General features: G+C 43.8%; 1 protein-coding gene across 3 annotated transcripts; it reads right to left on the reverse strand.

Moving 5' to 3' along the window:
• Positions 1 to 656: 656 nt before the first annotated feature.
• Positions 657 to 19,605, reverse strand: LOC131936050 (mucin-2). 3 transcript variants are annotated; one of them, XM_059292881.1, is made up of 11 exons: positions 19,529 to 19,542; positions 16,130 to 16,308; positions 13,552 to 13,685; positions 13,057 to 13,172; positions 9,624 to 9,716; positions 8,018 to 8,125; positions 6,140 to 6,311; positions 5,080 to 5,214; positions 4,741 to 4,933; positions 4,364 to 4,597; positions 657 to 3,927 (listed from the first exon to the last, which is right to left on the reverse strand). In XM_059292881.1, exons 3-11 carry the CDS (start codon positions 13,677 to 13,679, stop codon positions 745 to 747), a joined length of 4,362 nt encoding a protein of 1,453 aa, XP_059148864.1. In that variant the 5' UTR covers positions 13,680 to 13,685; positions 16,130 to 16,308; positions 19,529 to 19,542; the 3' UTR covers positions 657 to 744. The 3 variants fall into 3 exon arrangements, with proteins under 3 accessions (XP_059148864.1, XP_059148863.1, XP_059148865.1); XM_059292880.1 differs by lacking the exon at positions 16,130 to 16,308 and having other exon boundaries at positions 19,529 to 19,605; XM_059292882.1 differs by lacking the exons at positions 13,057 to 13,172; positions 13,552 to 13,685; positions 16,130 to 16,308; positions 19,529 to 19,542 and adding an exon at positions 10,429 to 10,567.
• Between the last annotated feature and the right edge of the window lie 364 nt (positions 19,606 to 19,969).

Below are 19,969 nucleotides of genomic sequence, written 5' to 3' on the forward strand. Positions count from 1 at the left end.
ACTTTACGGCCTCAGTACTTTTGTTACCTTCCCAGAGGAAGAAATAATCGCAGCAATGAATAAACGTGTATTATGAACACATTTATTTTTACAAACGCTAAAATAAATGCCTCGCCCCACACAGGGGAAAAGTGGAACAGTGTGTGGTGCCAAGTTTGATTTCTTCTAAATTCTAATACCGTTTTCTATAATATTTCACTATTCAATTCTTCAATTTTACTTCATTAAACCCGGTCCCACCCTACTGCGTCAATATTGTCTACTAGCTACCATGTAGCCAGAATTCCTGTCTGGCATCTCTTCGGTGGGCACTGCCCCCCCCCCCCAATCGAGCACATCAAACGCCCCCGCTCAGCCTTCGAGCCCGCTCTTCTGAGAAAAATGGAAAGAAACTCTCACAGTGGAGGGTTTTAACAAAACAACTTGGTGGTACATTAAAGTGTGAGGCGTAGTGTGTATTATTATTTTTTTTTAAAGTAAATGTACTTGGCCTAGTAAAAAAAAAAATTACATTGTCACGCTGCCTTAGAGCTAAATTTAAATTTGTGCACATAACTTACTTTGCGTAACATATTTAGATCCATAGTTTCAAACAGGATCTAGAGCACGCATAACATAAAGACTCTTAATAAAAACAGTTTAAAAAAGTAATGGTTCAAATGCTTTTATTCACAAAGAGCTCACACATATGTTAAACATGAAAAAGATTGTGTATGTACAATTTTCTCAGCCCCAGTCATCAACCTACACCGTGCTCTGCCATTCAGTGACGTAAGCTGTGTCCTGATTGTTCGCTGATGTCTCAATTGCGGTGGCGTTTTTAGACTGAGCAGAACCCACATCGGCTGCAGTGGTTCCATTAGCATGTGAGCCAGCAGCCGACTGTTGGCCTGAGCTGGTGGGCCAGGGTTGAGGTGGGGTTCTGCTCGGGTTCCAAGTTTCTTGAGTCGGGTTACTGTTCCAATTGGAACTGAGTGTGGGCGCCATTGTTTGAATTGTTTGCTGAGAACTCGACTGTGTTGGGGTTACTTGTGGCCCCCAGGTTTGTTGGTATGCCTGCGGTGTGTTGGGCGACGGCCAGGTTTGTTGTGAGGTGCTAGCTGGTGGCCAGGTTTGAGGAGGTGGGTTGCTTCCTTGCCAAGTCGGAGCATAGCCAGGGGGCCAGTTGTTTCCGGGCGTCGGCCATGTTTGCTGGGGTGGAATGTTTGTCGGCCACATTTGTTGAAGTGGGCTGTTTGTCGGCCATGGTTGACTTAGTGCTGATGTTTGCATCCAAGTTTGGTTTGGAACACCAGTCGGTTCAGGTGCGCGGTAAGCTGAAGACTGGCTACTGCCTGGTTGTGTGGGCTGTGTTGGCCAGTTTGACTGAACTGCTGGGGAGGAACGCGTGGCCCAGCCCTGTAGCTCGTTACCACCGGTCCACCCAGCTGTGGATGAAGGGGAAGTAGGTTGAGGGGGGCCCCAGTTGGTCTGCGGCCCACCACTGTAAGGCTGCGGCCCACCACTGTAAGGCTGCGGCCCACTACTGTAAGGCTGCGGCCCACCACTGTAAGGTGCCCGTGTTTGTGGGTTGTTCCAGCTTTGTTGAGAAGTTTGCGGGAAATAGTTCTGTGTTGGTCCTTGGGGTTGCCACTGTTGCTGCATGGGGCTATAATAAGCCTGTGACTGTATCGGTTGGCCCTGTGTCGGCTGGCCCTGTGTCGGTTGGCCCTGTGTCGGTTGGCCCTGTGTCGGTTGGCCCTGTGTCGGTTGGCCCTGTGTCGGTTGGCCCTGTGTCGGTTGGCCCTGTGTCGGTTGGCCCTGTGTCGGTTGGCCCTGTGTCGGTTGGCCCTGTGTCGGCTGGCCCTGTGTCGGCTGGCCCTGTGTCGGTTGGCCCTGTGTCGGTTGGCCCTGTGTCGGTTGGCCCTGTGTCGGTTGGCCCTGTGTCGGTTGGCCCTGTGTCGGTTGGCCCTGTGTTTGGCCAGATAGAGTTGTGTCTAACGAGCCTAGAGGCAAGCCGCTGAGCGCCTGCAGTAGGGTGCTCCGTGTTAGAGGGATGAGAATGTATTTCCCCGGACCTTGGACGATCTTGATGAAGTTGCTCTCATCCGTGGCTCCACTAGGACCAGCATCCAGCATTGGTTGGGCCGCTGTACTACCAGATGCCAAAGATGGATCACTTGCAGCAGCCGGGTTGGAGGTTTTAAAATGGGGATGTTCATACGTGTTGGCCACCTCATTGAGGGGCTGGTTGGGGTGGATGGTGGCGGCCCCAGAAAACGATGCAAGCTGTTGAGATTTGATGACATCATTAGCGGACACCTGACTTATCTCTTCCATCTGGGAGAACATGTCTTTCTCTTGCGGCAGCGCTAGAGTCGTGCTTTCAGGACGACTCGTGGAAGTCGGGGTTACCGTGGTTACCGGGGGCACAGGCTCTGTGGTGTGTGTGTTATTTGGGGTTTTTGTGGAATTAGTAACTCCAATGTCAGCTGCTTGATTGGTATGCTGTGCAGGCGACTGTGCGGCGCCATTGGTTGGTTTGTTCTGTTTAAAGTACTGCTGCAACATTCGAAGTCCTTGCTTTAGAAAAGAGGTTTTGGTCGGGTCCAATGGACTTTGGGCCTTTGTGCGGGCTTGGTTGAGTACTGAAGCGTCGGGACGATCTGAAGGGTGAAACATCTGCATCTGCTGGAGGTCCATTGGGGTTTTGTTAGAAATATCTTGTAGGCTGCTCTCTGGTCTTTTCTGAGAAGGTCCGTGACCTGCATCGGTCACTGGTTGCTGGTGCCCGGAGATGGCACCGAGATTATGTAATCCAAAACTGGAATCAAAGTCCGGTGTTTTGTTGTAGATCTCGTTGGGGTTTGCCACGGGCAGGTAGGGGCTGTCAGCCAGGAGGGGGCCGTGGTCTGGCAAGGGGGCGCCTGGGGTGGTGGCTAGTGCTTCATTCTTTTTGGAGGCTGCTCCCTGCAAAAACTCAAAAAACCCACCAAAGGAAGCGTTGAGGTCGCGGGTCGCCGGGGGAGGGTGACCAACGGAAGAATGGGGGTCGTGGGTCACCGGGGGAGGATGACCAAAGGAAGAGTTGGGGTCGTGGGGAAGGTGCTGAGGTTCATGTGGCGTCAAATGTTGAATCCCGTTTTGCCCCATGTGGTGCACGCCAGCAATCTTCGCCTCCACTTGCGCCGCCTCTACCAGATTCATCGGCGTCGTATGCGTGGCTGGGGTGGTCGAGGACGGGGTAGGTTTGGGTGTCTGTGGCTTAAAGTCATTGCCGATAAGGATGTGGGTGACCAGTTCTCCGTTCTCCATTTTGTGCACGACCAGAGGAGACGACTGGGATGCGGCGTTGACAGGCGGCCGCTTGCCCGTGTCACTCTGTGGGATATTGCCGTCCAGTGGGAACTTAATGGGCGGGAAGCCAGCTGGAAGAAAGGGATCCTCTGAATGGGCAAAGAGCACTGATTGGTTCCTGGAAAGTAGGTTGGGAAACCCTGAGTTGTACTGGTTGTATTGCTGGGGAAGTACCCGTGGTAAGTTGCCGGGTCCGGTCGGCATTTGCGTGGGTCGCGGGATAGACAGTCCGGCAGACAGTGTGCTGTGAAGCTTGGCCAGACCCTGGCGAATCGTGTCCAGTCGCCTATTCGGCGTAGTCTGGGGTTGGGCATTAGCGGCAGGTCTCTGAGGCTGAGCGAATCCGTATCCAGTCGCTACATTGGGGGTCGGGTATGATTGTCCAGCGCCAATATTAGGGGTCTGGTATGATTGTCCAGTGGCAATATTAGGGGTCTGGTATGATTGTACTGTGAGATCTAGAGTGGGTGCAGTCAGGAAGTTTCCCAACGTCCCTCTTGTCGCTCCTCTCCGCGTTAAAATTTGCTGCTCCAAGTTTGATTTAGCTAGGCTGACTTTGTCCTCTTGTATTTTACACCTGCCCCTCAGGACCTGGGGAAATAAAAGTAAAACTAAATTACATGGAAGAAAATCTATTCAGCTGCGTCATTCAGTGTTAGTGCTATAGACAATCTGACCCGATCACTGCTCTAAATCTCTCACTTCTAGTGGGCACGTGAAACAAGTCATAGTGACAAACACAGACATAAGACACTGATGTGACAAAATATGACAGACACAGACATAAGACACTGATGTGACAAAAAGGTCTACCTGTGACAGACATAAGACACTGATGTGACAAAATATGACAGACACAGACATAAGACACTGATGTGACAAATTATGACAGACACAGACATAAAACACTGATGTGACAAAATATGACAGACACAGACATAAGACACTGGTGTGACAAAATATGACAGACACAGACACAAGACACTGATGTGACAACAATGTCTACCAGTGACATGAAATAGTTTACCTGGACAACCGATGTGATCGTGAGGTCATTCTGTGACTTGATGACCCGAATAACGGCATTCTGGCCTCGGGTACCCACATAAGCCACACCTTCATGTTCCATGACCTCCAGGACGTCCTTGACCTTGAGGCCGATAGAGTCGTGCATGCTGGCCAGCACTCGCCCCGCCTCGTCCATCTCCACGGCCAGCCCTCGCTGGTTGTACATCATCCGCAGCTGCTCCATGGTCCTGCGCTGGCGACATGAGCAAACGTGGGTCACGTGGTCTACACCTACTTTCTATACTGAGTTAACGGCTGGGTTAGAATTAACAAACACACACACAGTTGGATCAACACACACGCCGTGATCAGCGGGGAAAAAAAACATTGACTAACCCTTGCAAGAAAATTTCTGGACGACGCCATGTTGGAGTACTGGTCCATGACCGACGTCTCGCCATGAAACCTGGCGTACGTCAGCCCCACCCAGTACGTGCCTCGGTTTGATCTCCGGATGTGCTCGGGCATGCCGGGAAGGTTTCCGTTGAAATTGGACTTCTGGAAAAATTTATCTTTGCTGAGTTCTATCCTGAAGGATTAGTTTTAAAAAGATATGACTTGACCAGTAATCACAGTTGAGTGTAACGAATGTTAATCATCAGTTGGTCATGTTTCTTCACTTAAAATTAGAATGTCGAGCATCCAGATTTTAATCTGACCACATGCCACACCCACCTGAGGATCCTGGCTCTCCCTGCCTCGGCCACCAGCAGCGCCTGTTTGTCAGACGTGAGTTCGAGTCCCGTGGGGTACGCGAGACCAGACAAAATCTCCTTAGCTTGACCGTTGCTGGGATTAAATCCTAGCAGTCTACAACAAGGAAATCATTTCATTATTGGTGTTAACCCTTGCTAGCGCTCTCCATCTCAGCCAGTTAGTACCAGTCTGACTGGTCATATCAATTAATCCCCGCCCCCACCACAAGCTGGTCAACACAGATGCTGCTTTAGTGTGAACGATAGCTACGGACACAATTACAGTTCGATAAACTTCTACACACACTCACGTAGCTAAGTGACATAAACCACATTTAGACAGCACACACGCCCGTAGCTAAGTAAAATAACATTTAAGTTACATATAAACTCCTGTAACTAATTAAAAGAAACAGTTACATATACATACAAAATTAAACATCAAACATTTAAATAACGTTATTTTATATTTGTCTGAATAAGTCAAGAGTAGATCTATGTGCAGTAACAACAGAACACCGTAGCTAAATGAAATGAAGATTTACGTAAAATACGAGAAAACAGTAACAACAGAACACCGTAGCTAAATGAAATGAAGATTTACGTAAAATACGAGAAAACAGTAACAACAGAACACCGTAGCTAAATGAAATGAAGATTTACGTAAAATACGAGAAAACAGTAACAACAGAACACCGTCGCTAAATGAAATGAAGATTTACGTAAAATACGAGAAAACAGTAACAACAGAACACCGTAGCTAAATGAAATGAAGATTTACGTAAAATACGAGAAAACAGTAACAACAGAACACCGTAACTAAATGAAATGAAGATTTACGTAACATACGAGAAAACAGTAACAACAGAACACCGTAGCTAAATGAAATGAAGATTTACGTAAAATACGAGAAAACAGTAACAACAGAACACCGTAGCTAAATGAAATGAAGATTTACGTAAAATACGAGAAAACAGTAACAACAGAACACCGTAGCTAAATGAAATGAAGATTTACGTAAAATACGAGAAAATGATTGCCTTCCGTCCGGCCGTCCTTCAAAGCGAATCCAGAAATCGTTGAGGTAGTCGTAGGTGGGGCTGGAGTCGCTGATGATGATGGTGCCGTCCTGTAGGCTGACCATGTCGTGCAGGTAGATGCTGGCTCGGCCACTCACGAACGTGCCTGAGTCGAACATTTGCCGGACCACGCCTGGGGCAGGTAAACACGGCATTTAAAACAGACATCGTAGCACAATGTGCAGTTTTCTGCTAGCAAGTGGAATGTTTCTTTTTATAAGTTTTTATTTTACTTGATTCTTCATCCGTGCTGTTGTAGTTTTACTTGCTTCATTGTGGGTTCAAACTTACGAGCGGAATTTCAAACATTTCTAGAGAACCTATTTTTTTTAACTTAACACGTAGGTCAGAACCCGATGACAATGCAATGTAACTCAAATTTCGTAATCATTTGACATTTATTCAATTTTATGCGCTAATGTTTTAAGTGATTGGATTCAATGAAATTTTTAAAGAGTTTTAAACAAAAAGCGTTTTTAAACGACAAGCATGTATGTATGCGCTAAAAAAAAAGAAAAGAAATAATTATCTTCAAATATACAGCAGTGCAACACTATTTAAAAAGTTAGGAGAAAAGCGTGGATCACCAGTGTCATTTAGACCGGGCTGACCGGCGGTCATGGGAGGGCGGTCATTTATAGATGACGTCACACTTATTACAAATCAATCACTCACTCGTCTTCTTCTAAAATGACGTAATCCTAGATCTAAACTAGAACTTCGGATTAGTAATCAAACGCTGTTCTACTTGATCAAGCCACACTCTCCCCCTATATGATGACGCGGCCACATACATTAAGCCAGGGGTCTCCAAACTACGGCCCGCGAGGTCCTTTCATCCGGCCCGCGGAGATCTTTTTGACCACGGAAAAAAACGTTTGTTGGTGATGGCTGAGGAACTTTGCACAGAAAAATTAAAGACATGCAAGGAAGAAACTGCGGCCCTCGGACTGAAAAGTTTGGAGACCCCTGCATTAAGCTAATGATGACGCGGCCACATACACTACGCTCATGATATAGCCACATACACTACGCTCATGATATGGCCACATACACTACGCTCATGATATGGCCACATACACTACGCTCATGATATGGCCACATACACTACGCTCATGATATGGCCACATACACTACGCTCATGATATGGCCACATACAGTACGCTCATGATATGGCCACATACAGTACGCTCATGATATGGCCACATACACTACGCTCATGATATGGCCACATACACTACGCTCATGATATGGCCACATACAGTACGCTCATGATATGGCCACATACAGTACGCTCATGATATGGCCACATACAGTACGCTCATGATATGGCCACATACACTACGCTCATGATATGGCCACATACACTACGCTCATGATATGGCCACATACAGTACGCTCATGATATGGCCACATACAGTACGCTCATGATATGGCCACATACAGTACGCTAATGGTGACGTGGTGTCTTGAGTACTCGTCTTCTTTTTCTTTTTCTTTGGTTGCGTTTTTTCTTTGCTTGTTTAAGGGTTTTCATTACCAAGTTTATTCAAACGGTTTAATATTTACCTTTTACTTTTTTGCCTGTTTTTTGTTTACCTGTTAATTTGTTTATCTGATATTTTCTTTACCTGATATTTTGTTTACCTGTTATTTTGTTTACCTGTTATTTTGTTTACCTGTTATTTTGTTTACCTGTTATTTTGTTTACCTGTTATTTTGTTTACCTGTTATTATGTTTACCTGTTATTTTGTTTACCTGTTATTTTGTTTACCTGTTATTTTGTTTACCTGTTATTATGTTTACCTGTCATTTTGTTTACCTGTTATTTTGTTTACCTGTTATTGGATTGACTTCGAAAAGTCCGCGGTAAGCATCCAAGACCAGCAGTAATTTGTCCGGACTGAGTCGAATACTGATGAGATGGCCGCATTCTTTTGGCGTCCCTGCAACATTACGACAGGCAATTACACTTACACGACAGGCAATTATACTTACACGACAGGCAATTACACTTACACGACAGGCAATTACACTGACACGACAGGCAATTACACTTACACGACAGGCTATTACACTTACACGACAGGCAATTACACTGACGCCAACACGACAGGCAATTACACTTACACGACAGGCTATTACACTTACACGACAGGCAATTACACTTACACGACAGGCAATTACACTTACACGACAGGCTATTACACTTACACGACAGGCAATTACACTGACGCCAACACGACAGGCAATTACACTTACACGACAGGCTATTACACTTACACGACAGGCAATTACACTTACACGACAGGCTATTACACTTACACGACAGGCAATTACACTTACACGACAGGCAATTACACTGACATGACAGGCAATTGCACTTACACGACAGGCAATTACACTTACACGACAGGCAATTACACTTACACGACAGGCAATTACACTTACACGACAGGCAATTACACTTACACGACAGGCAATTACACTTACACGACAGGCAATTACAATGACACGACAGGCAATTACACTTACACGACAGGCATTTACACTTACACGACAGGCAATTACACTGACACGACAGGCAATTACACTGACACGACAGGCAATTACACTTACACGACAGGCAATTACACTGACGCCAACACGACAGGCAATTACACTGACGCCAACACGACAGGCAATTACACTTACACGACAGACTATTACACTTACACGACAGGCAATTACACTTACACGACAGGCTATTACACTTACACGACAGGCAATAACACTTACACGACAGGCAATTACACTTACACGACAGGCAATTACACTTACACGACAGGCAATTACACTTACACGACAGGCTATTACACTTACACGACAGGCAATTACACTGACGCCAACACGACAGGCAATTACACTTACACGACAGGCTATTACACTTACACGACAGGCAATTACACGTACACGACAGGCTATTACACTTACACGACAGGCAATAACACACGACAGGCAATTACACTTACACGACAGGCAATTACACTGACATGACAGGCAATTGCACTTACACGACAGGCAATTACACTGACACGACAGGCAATTGGACTTACGCGACAGGCAATTACAGTTACACGACAGGCAATTACACTGACACGACAGGCAATTACACTGACAACATTACACTAATAATAAAATGTCTCTGGTAAATAGAATTAACGCCTGGTCAAATGATCAGAATTACAGCAGGATGAATGTATCTATATCATAATATATCAGATTATTGTATTGTCTAACTGATGAATGTATCAATATCATAATATATCAGATCAATGTATTGTCTAACCCTAGGATCAATATACACAAAGATGAACACTATACTACACTATGGTTTCTGGAATGTAGAAGACATTCTAAAATCGATTTTAAAAAAAAAATCAATGACAGAGTTGGTCAACTTACGGCATCCTCTTGGCGCGAGGGAGGCGATGGTCAGGGGTCGACACGGTGCAACGTTGACCACCAAACCGCTGGATGTGACCGTGTAAATATTGTCTGAAATAATTAGGTCTTGTCTTCACACATAATTAGGTCTTTGTCTGAAACAGTTAGGTCTTTGCCTTCACACAAAGCACTCAAAACAAAATAAAACAAAATATAAACATTGTCTGAAATAATTAGGCCTTTGTCTTCACACAAAGCACTCAAAACATTTTTTTTAAACTTGCTTTCTTTAGTAAAGGTATTAATGCTCGTGAAATCTCTTAAAACACCTTTGCGGATTGCGACCAATGCTTTCAGTAAAGAAAAACAAGTTCATTAATTTTCTAATTTTCAGAGTATTTGAAAGCGTATTACTATAATGGTTATTTGATATTTGTTTTATTGTCGCAAATACAAGTTTGTTTCCTAATGAATCTGTTTTTGACCATTTTGTGTGGTGCTCCGGTTAACCCCTCCACCACCACTACCATACAACACTGGTCCAGCCTTGTATTTTGATAGATCTACAATATGTGTCTAATACATGTGTATGCGTGTGTAAACGTTTTAGATCGCTGCATTGACATTTGTACACACCACAAATTTTGTGCCATAACTCTAGCTAAACTTTGATGGAAATATTATATATTACATGACGCCATTAAAAAGTTTTGTTTCAGTAAACAAAAATAAACATTTGCTATTTTTAAATTTATTTGAAATTAAAAAAACAACAACAATGCTTTCATTTTGTAAATGGGGGTTTCAAACAATTAACACGGACTGTGATCCTAAGTGACATCATAATCCCTAACGTCACATGAGGGGTAAGGATGTCGTCTGATGAAGCATGTTTACAACTGTCACTGGCTTTGTTTATTTTTTATTATTTAACGCCGTCTCGGCCATTGGAGTCACTGGCACACGAGCTCAGGACCGGAAGTCGCTGGAGTTTACAAATGACAACAAGTTTTATACTGCTGCTGCTGGAAATATCGTATCACGCACATTTCGGAGAAAGCTGACCGGTGAAACACTTTCCCGGTCAAATCGTTATGAAGACAAAAGTTTTCCTTGGAGTCAGGACACGCCCTGCAATGCTGAGCCATGGTTTACTGCCATATTCAGTGTTCGTCTGTATAATTCAAGAGCCGTAAAAGGATTTATTGTACAATGAAAAAGATTTCTAAAAGGAAAAGAAGGGATAGTTTGTGTTATGTTAAGCTGCACATCATATTAGGCTTGTGGGCTTTGTACAAAAACATTTCAAAACAGGGTGTTAAAACGGAACACAATGTCTAAAACGTTGGCGTCGGTACATGTTAATGTAGTTATATTTCAACCATTTGTCTAATTAGCATACGGCTAATTTATCGTTTAAGAAAAATGCTGTAAATTTACCGGAGATAGCATGTTTAAAAGATGTTTCTACAATATAAATGTACTCATCAAAGATCTTGGTGTATTCAAGAAACGTTCGAGCGGCATTAGTGTCTGACATACATTGTGTTGAGGATACACACACATACACACCAACACAGACACAACCCACAGTGTCGGACACACACAAGGACACAGCCCACAGTGTCGGACACACACAAGGACACAGCCCACAATGTCGGACACACACAAGGACACAGCCCACAATGTCGGACACACACAAGGACACAGCCCACAATGTCGGACACACACAAGGACACAGCCCACAGTGTCGGACACACACAAGGACACAGCCCACAATGTCGGACACACACAAGGACACAGCCCACAATGTCGGACACACACAAGGACACAGCCCACAATGTCGGACACACACAAGGACACAGCCCACAATGTCGGACACAGCCCACAACGTCCGACACACACGGACACAGCCCACAATGTCGGACACACACCGACTCAGCCCACAATCTCGGACACACACCGACTCAGCCCACAGTGTCGGACACACACAAGGCCACAGCCCACAGTGTCGGACACACACAAGGCCACAGCCCACAGTGTCGGACACACACAAGGCCACAGCCCACAATGTCGGACACACAAGGACACAGCCCACAGTGTCGGACACACAAGGACACAGCCCACAGTGTCGGACACACAAGGACACAGCCCACAGTGTCGGACACACAAGGACACAGCTCACAATGTCGGACACACACAAGGCCACAGCCCACAGTGTCGGACACACACAAGGCCACAGCCCAGTGTCGGACACACACAAGGACACAGCCCACAATGTCGGACACACAAGGACACAGCCCACAGTGTCGGACACACAAGGACACAGCCCACAGTGTCGGACACACACAAGGCCACAGCCCACAGTGTCGGACACACACAAGGCCAAAGCCCACAGTGTCGGACACACACAAGGCCACAGCCCACAATGTCGGACACACAAGGACACAGCCCACAGTGTCGGACACACAAGGACACAGCCCACAGTGTCGGACACACAAGGACACAGCTCACAATGCCGGACACACACAAGGCCACAGCCCACAGTGTCGGACACACACAAGGCCACAGCCCAGTGTCGGACACACACAAGGACACAGCCCACAGTGTCGGACACACAAGGACACAGCCCACAGTGTCGGACACACAAGGCCACAGCCCACAGTGTCGGACACACACAAGGCCACAGCCCAGTGTCGGACACACACAAGGACACAGCCCACAATGTCGGACACACAAGGACACAGCCCACAGTGTCGGACACACAAGGACACAGCCCACAGTGTCGGACACACAAGGACACAGCCCACAGTGTCGGACACACAAGGACAAACCCCACAAGACGTTCCTGATTTGCTTAGCTGATGTGGACGCTTATTCAGAGACGACAGTATTATTCTAGAAAGACATTTAAAATGTAATATACCGCCATAAAGTTGGAGGGGGGAGGGGGGGGGGGGGGACAAGACGTATCCACCTATCCCAGAACGGTTGACATGGAAACAATAAATAAAATTAAAATGTTTTATTTCCCTAAACCTCTAGACCTCGACTATTACATTTTACAAATACCACCAAAGCCTTCACAATAGCCAGCTTGTGAATGGACTTAAGACGCACAAGATTGTGACAAGATAACAGATAGCAAATAGTCGTCAGCTCCAAGTAAGAATTAACGTGATAGTCACTACTACTTCTTACAGGTTTTCCCCACATTCCGTTATTTTAGGAGCCAAGCTAGTTTCGTGTAGGCCTCTAGTCTATCGTTGTGGTAAATGAGTTCAAGGCCGAACATCAAACAGGAAGTTGTCCAGCCTTGGTCTGTAATTTATTTTAGTCACATTATTTACCTTGCTGGCTGTCGAGTATTGTTTCCGGGTTGCTCAACAGTATTATCTCCCTGTACACTCTTACTTCCCCTTTTCACCTAGCTGTTGGTTCGGCCACTTACCGCCATGAACCACATAACTGTGAGGCGCACCAATAACTCCTTCATGCACCCTCTCGGCATCTACCAGCAGGCTGTTTGTTTCTAGACTTCCAGTCAGATAAGGAGGGGGAGGAAGTCTGAAAAAGGTTCATACAAGTATAGACTACTTTTTATCTTGCATTTTGCTTCATTTCAGATCCAAGCAATAGACATTTTACCACAATATCTGACAGACCCAAACAATGGACATTATACCACAATATCTGACAGATCCAAACAATGGACATTTTACCACAATATCTGACAGATACAAACAATGGACATTTTACACAGTCGTACATAGCAAGTGTCAGTAGAGTTATACATAAATCGGGTACAAACACAAATGGCCTCAACCTTTAACCTCTTCTTTCACGTTGGTGACGTATTGCAACACCTGCATATTTAGACCGCCATTATTAAATATTTATGACGAAAACAATCACAAAAAGAAACAAGAAGATTTCTACTACTTACTGAAAAGATGCTGCATCTATTTCTACGCCACTGGCAGAAGGGACAACAGCCTGCACCAGCAACACAGTCACCAGCAGTCTAAAACTTCCCGCCATCCGTGGCCACATGTCCTGTAGCAGGCTGGGCATTGTAGTCTGGGGGAAAAGATACGCAGGTGTGACACAAGTATGACGTCCTATGTGACACAAGTATGACGTCCTATGTGACACAAGTATGTCGTCCTATGTGACACAAGTATGTCGTCCTATGTGACACACGTATGTCGTCCTATGTGACAGAAGTATGTCGTCTTATGTGACACAAGTATGTCGTCCTATGTGACACAAGTATGTCGTCTTATGTGACACAAGTATGTCGTCCTATGTGACACAAGTATGTCGTCCTATGTGACACAAGTATGTCGTCCTATGTGACACAAGTATGACGTCCTATGTGACACAAGTATGACGTCATATGTGACACACGTATGTCGTCCTATGTGACACACGTATGACGTCCTATGTGACACAAGTATGTCGTCCTATGTGACACACGTATGTCGTCCTATGTGACACAAGTATGTCGTCCTTGTGACACAAGTATGTCGTCCTATGTGACACAAGTATGTCGTCCTATGTGACACAAGTATGTCGTCCTATGTGACACACGTATGACGTCCTATGTGACACAAGTATGTCGTCCTATGTGACACAAGTATGACGTCCTATGTGACACAAGTATGTCGTCATATGTGACACACGTATGTCGTCCTATGTGACACAAGTATGACGTCCTATGTGACACAAGTATGTCGTCCTATGTGACACAAGTATGTCGTCCTATGTGACACACGTATGTCGTCCTATGTGACAGAAGTATGTCGTCTTATGTGACACAAGTATGTCGTCCTATGTGACACAAGTATGTCGTCTTATGTGACACAAGTATGTCGTCCTATGTGACACAAGTATGTCGTCCTATGTGACACAAGTATGTCGTCCTATGTGACACAAGTATGACGTCCTATGTGACACAAGTATGACGTCATATGTGACACACGTATGTCGTCCTATGTGACACACGTATGACGTCCTATGTGACACAAGTATGTCGTCCTATGTGACACACGTATGTCGTCCTATGTGACACAAGTATGTCGTCCTTGTGACACAAGTATGTCGTCCTATGTGACACAAGTATGTCGTCCTATGTGACACAAGTATGTCGTCCTATGTGACACACGTATGACGTCCTATGTGACACAAGTATGTCGTCCTATGTGACACAAGTATGACGTCCTATGTGACACAAGTATGTCGTCCTATGTGACACAAGTATGACGTCCTAACAGCGTCACGTGACTGAGCACGTAGGATTCACCAATTGCCCTGACATTAGAGCAACAACCAGATTGCTTGTAGTCCAAGTATGTGGGACGCAGCGAGCTCGCTAGCTGATCCTGTAACGTGCTCGCTAGCCGATCCTTGTGAAATTTAATTATTAAACCAGACACGCCTTATCACGCATGTTTACTATTTACTTCCTCCAAATCTGTCTTCTGGTGGTTGCAGATTTTTTTTTGGCGCGAAAATTAGCATTCAACCCCGAGTTAAAATTCTCTCGAAGATTCCATGCTTGTTGTCGCCGCATCAAAAAATGGCTGTTGTTGACAGCAAGGCGCTAGGCCGTGCGGTGTACGTCATCAATCTTTGCTGATGACCGCCAACAGGGTGGGGAGCTGTGGTTTACTTCACGAGATGGTAAGTGGCGTTGTTAGAGAATTGCGATATGTACGGGGGGGGGGGGGGGGGGTTACATTTCTTTTTTTACATTTTTACTTTCTCGTATATACGAAGTATAGAGAAAGTCTTGTAATCGTGCAAAAAAAAAAATCGAGATTTTTACAAATGTCGACGTTTTACACCTCACTGATACGGAAAAACATAATTTTGCAATCTTGTCTGTGTGTCTGTGTGTCTGTCTGTCCGTGTGTAAACACGATAACTTGAGTACCGTTACAGCTAGGTTAATGAAATTTCATATATAAGTATTTTATCAAAATCGTAGATCCGTATCAACTTTTGAGCGATTTCCGATAACCGGAAGTGGTACTTTTCCTACTTTGAATTTTTCAAAAGCCTATAACGTGAGTACTATTCCAGATAGATAAATGAAATTTGACATGTAAGTAAAAGATCTAATTCTCTACCTTCTGCAAAATTTTGAGTAATTTCCGTTGACTGGAAGTAGTACTTTACGCTACTTCCGATTTCTCAAAAAACTAAAGTAAATTTTAAAAGTACTAATAATATTGCGCACTATAATGCGCTTTTTTATTTGGCGTTCACTTGGTGTGCAATTAATTTATCTACGAGATTTTATTCTATTTTTAAAACTTTAAGTATTTAAAATGGATTAAAAATTATGTCTATAGCCCGAGTTCCCATCCCCGGTTATTTTATATAAGAATATTCGAGAAAGTTTAGGAGAGATCACTCCCGGTTTATTGTTTTGGCAAATGGCCTAACCCACTCGTCTTTGTGGTATTTTTGGCTACTCAGTTTAAACCAATTTAAAAGAGTTCCTTAATCGCACGTACCTTTGTTGATTAATAATTGTCTTCAAAAGTTAAGTGAAAAAACAAACATAGAATGTAGGATCCCATCATCAGGAAAAATCTGTAAACGACTGCCGATGTAACCAGAGATGTGATTGGCCAGTGAACTGTACACATCGAATGGGATTGGTCAGTGTACACAACCACATCGATGCTGGGACCTGTGAGCGACAACTCTGATCAAAAGCCCAGGCCAGGATAAATTTAAACACCTCCAAACACGATGTCAACCAGCCATTCCCCGCCTCCTGTCATGTCTCCATTTCCATAAAATATTCATTAGCTTTACGCTCGAACGTAAGGGCCACCTTAAAATAGACACTCACAGGCCGTATAGATGTCAGCTAAGTGTACACCACTTTAGTCTAGATGTCAGCTATGTGTAAACCACTTTTGATGTCAGCATTATGTAAACCACTTTAGTCTAGATGTCAGCATTGTGTAAACCACTTTAGTCTAGATGTCAGCATTGTGTAAACCACTTTAGTCTAGACGTCAGCATTGTGTAAATCACTTTAGTCTAGATGTCAGCTATGTGTAAACCACTTTAGTCTAGATGTCAGCTATTTGTAAACCACTTTAGTCTAGATGTCAGCATTGTGTAAACCACTTTAGTCTAGATGTCAGCATTGTGTAAGCCACTTTAGTCTAGATGTCAGCATTGTGTAAACCACTTTAGTCTAGATGTCAGCATTGTGTAAACCACTTTAGTCTAGATGTCAGCATTGTGTAAACCACTTTAGTCTAGATGTCAGCATTGTGTAAGCCACTTTAGTCTAGATGTCAGCATTGTGTAAACCACTTTAGTCTAGATGTCAGCATTGTGTAAACCACTTTAGTCTAGATGTCAGCATTGTGTAAACCACTTTAGTCTAGATGTCAGCATTGTGTAAACCACTTTAATCTAGATGTCAGCATGGTGTAAACCACTCTAGTCTAGATGTCAGCATTGTGTAAACCACTTTAGTCTAGATGTCAGCTATGTGTAAACCACTTTAGTCTAGATGTCAGCATTGTGTAAACCACTTTAGTCTAGATGTCAGCTATGTGTAAACCACTTTTGATGTCAGCTATGTGTAAACCACTTTAGTCTAGATGTCAGCATTGTGTAAACCACTTTAGTCTAGATGTCAGCTATGTGTAAACCACTTTAGTCTAGATGTCAGCATTGTGTAAACCACTTTAGTCTAGATGTCAGCTATGTGTAAACCACTTTTGATGTCAGCTATGTGTAAACCACTTTAGTCTAGTTGTCAGCATGGTGTAAACCACTCTAGTCTAGATGTCAGCATTGTGTAAACCACTTTAGTCTAGATGTCAGCTATGTGTAAACCACTTTAGTCTAGATGTCAGCATTGTGTAAACCACTTTAGTCTAGATGTCAGCTATGTGTAAACCACTTTTGATGTCAGCTATGTGTAAACCACTTTAGTCTAGATGTCAGCATTGTGTAAACCACTTTAGTCTAGATGTCAGCTATGTGTAAACCACTTTTGATGTCAGCTATTTGTAAACCACTTTAGTCTTGATGTCAGCATTGTGTAAACCACTTTAGTCTAGATGTCAGCATTTTGTAAACCACTTTGCATGACAACATTTTAAAGATGACAGAAGACAAAAACATTGTTAAATCCTACTGTAATTTTTTGGTATCTAAAATGATTCGACCAATCAAACACGAGTCTGTAGACAACACCCTTGTGGAAACTGCTGGGATGTTAAACCTTTGGACGGCCGTCTAAAAAAAGGACTGGATTAACACTGAGAGGTTGGACTGTGGAAGGCCGAACAAGACTAGGGGTAACAAGAGAAGAGGTTCATTTAATGGACGGCATTCGCTACAGATGTTTGTAGCTCTTAAGTTATACAGGTATTTGTAGCTATGTGGGTTATACTGGTGTTTTTTGCTGTGTGAGTTATACAGGTGTTTGTAGCTATGTGGGTTATACAGGTATTTGTAGCTATGTTATACAGTTGTTGTAACTATGTGACTTATACACGTGTTTGTAGCTATGTGGGTTATACAGGTGTTTGTAGCTATGTGGGTTATAAAGGTGTTTGTAGCTATGTTATACAGGTGTTGTAACTATGTGACTTATACACGTGTTTGTAGCTATGTGGGTTATACAGGTGTTTGTAGCTATGTGGGTTATACAGGTGTTTGTAGCTATGTTATACAGGTGTTGTAACTATGTGACTTATACACGTGTTTGTAGCTATGTGGGTTATACAGGTGTTTGTAGCTATGTGGGTTATACAGGTGTTTGTAGCTATGTGGGTTATACAGGTGTTTGTAGCTATGCGGGTTATACAGGTGTTTGTAGCTATGCGGGTTATACAGGTGGGGCGGGGTGAAAGAGGGATGGGGTTAAAAGAGGGTTGTTGTACCACGTGATGTTATATAATAAAATATGTGTTGGTGTACGAAGTTGTCGGTTGTTTCAAAATGTCTTAACATTAAATATCATGTGCACAATGTATAGGTCACGTGTTCTACATCAATCAATGGTTGCTGGCCAGTGGTCCCCTTCAGGTTGTGTTGTGGCGAGCCGCCCCTGGTCAACCTTAGTGCTGGCGACACGAACCGGGTGGGGGCTAGTGACCGTAGTTTTACAGCACACACATTTTCTTACACGGGTTCTGATTTAAGGCAGATTTTAGTCATGTTCACTAATCAAAGAATACACTTAACATGATCCAATCAAAGAATAGCCTACACCAAACGTGATCTAATCAAAGAATATACCTAACGTGATCTAATCAAAGAGTACACCTAACGTGATCTAATCAAAGAATACACCTAACGTGATCCAATCAAAGAATACAACTAACGTGATCCAATCAAAGAATACACATAACGTGATCCAATCAAAGAATACACCTAACGTGATCCAATCAAAGAATACACCTAACGTGATCTAATCAAAGAATACACCTAACGTGATCCAATCAAAGAATAGCATACACCTAACGTGATCCAATCAAAGAATACACCTAACGTGATCCAATCAAAGAATACACCTAACGTGATCGAATCAAAGAATACACCTAACGTGATCCAATCAAAGAATACACCTAACGTGATCTAATCAAAGAATAGCCTACACCTAACGTGATCTAATTAAAGAATACACCTTACGTGATCTAATCAAAGAATAGCCTACACTTAACGTGATCTAATCGCACGGTGCACTGATCTGACAGTACCCACAACTAACAAGAACATAGACGCTCAAATTCACTTATGAAATTTCAAAAAAAATTTTTTTTTGATAAACGTTGCTGCCTCATGTTTGAAAACAATACCCCAGCTGTAATAGAATGGAATATCAACAACGTATTTCTGCAATAAGTCAACACACAGCCCTATATTCTTCTTACCTAGAATGTTGCACGTCGCCTAACCAGAGAAAAACTGACTGGCCAGAATTTTGTAACTACACGGTCGAGCAGGCGGTGGAAATACTTGGGGGATTATGTCGTCAGGGGACATAACTCTCGCCTGTCTGACAGTAGCGGCCATGTCAGGGGTGGATCCAAGGGGACAAGAGACAACTGTGCTTGACATCTGGTTGGATTCAATCCTGTTTCAATTAAACACATGTTTTAATGGTCGGGTTATTTAAAAACTTAAACTTACAGCACTTACATTTTCTCCGGGGATGGTGTTATGGTGAGGGGGTGGGGACGGGACTATATATAATGTTGATGTAGAAACCTTATTAATATAAGAGTTTATATCACCAGTTTTAACAAAATGTTGCATTCTATTATTACCCTTTAACCTGTAACACTAAAATGAAAGTAAGAAGTATTTTTGTT

The sequence above is a fragment of the Physella acuta genome, unplaced genomic scaffold (assembly GCF_028476545.2).
Source record: "Physella acuta isolate Inbredline_101_S28 unplaced genomic scaffold, ASM2847654v3 ptg000166l, whole genome shotgun sequence".
In the NCBI taxonomy this organism is placed as follows: domain Eukaryota; kingdom Metazoa; phylum Mollusca; class Gastropoda; family Physidae; genus Physella; species Physella acuta.

Coding starts and splice junctions, on each gene's coding strand:
- LOC131936050 (XM_059292880.1), bottom strand. CDS start 13,679: ATGCCCAGCCTGCTACAGGACATGTGGCCACGGATGGCGGGAAGTTTT. Junction 8,126..9,623: donor CCTCGCGCCAAGAGGATGCC/GTAAGTTGACCA, acceptor GTAATGTTGCAG/GGACGCCAAAAGAATGCGGC. Junction 4,598..4,740: donor CCAGAAATTTTCTTGCAAGG/GTTAGTCAATGT, acceptor TCATGTCGCCAG/CGCAGGACCATGGAGCAGCT.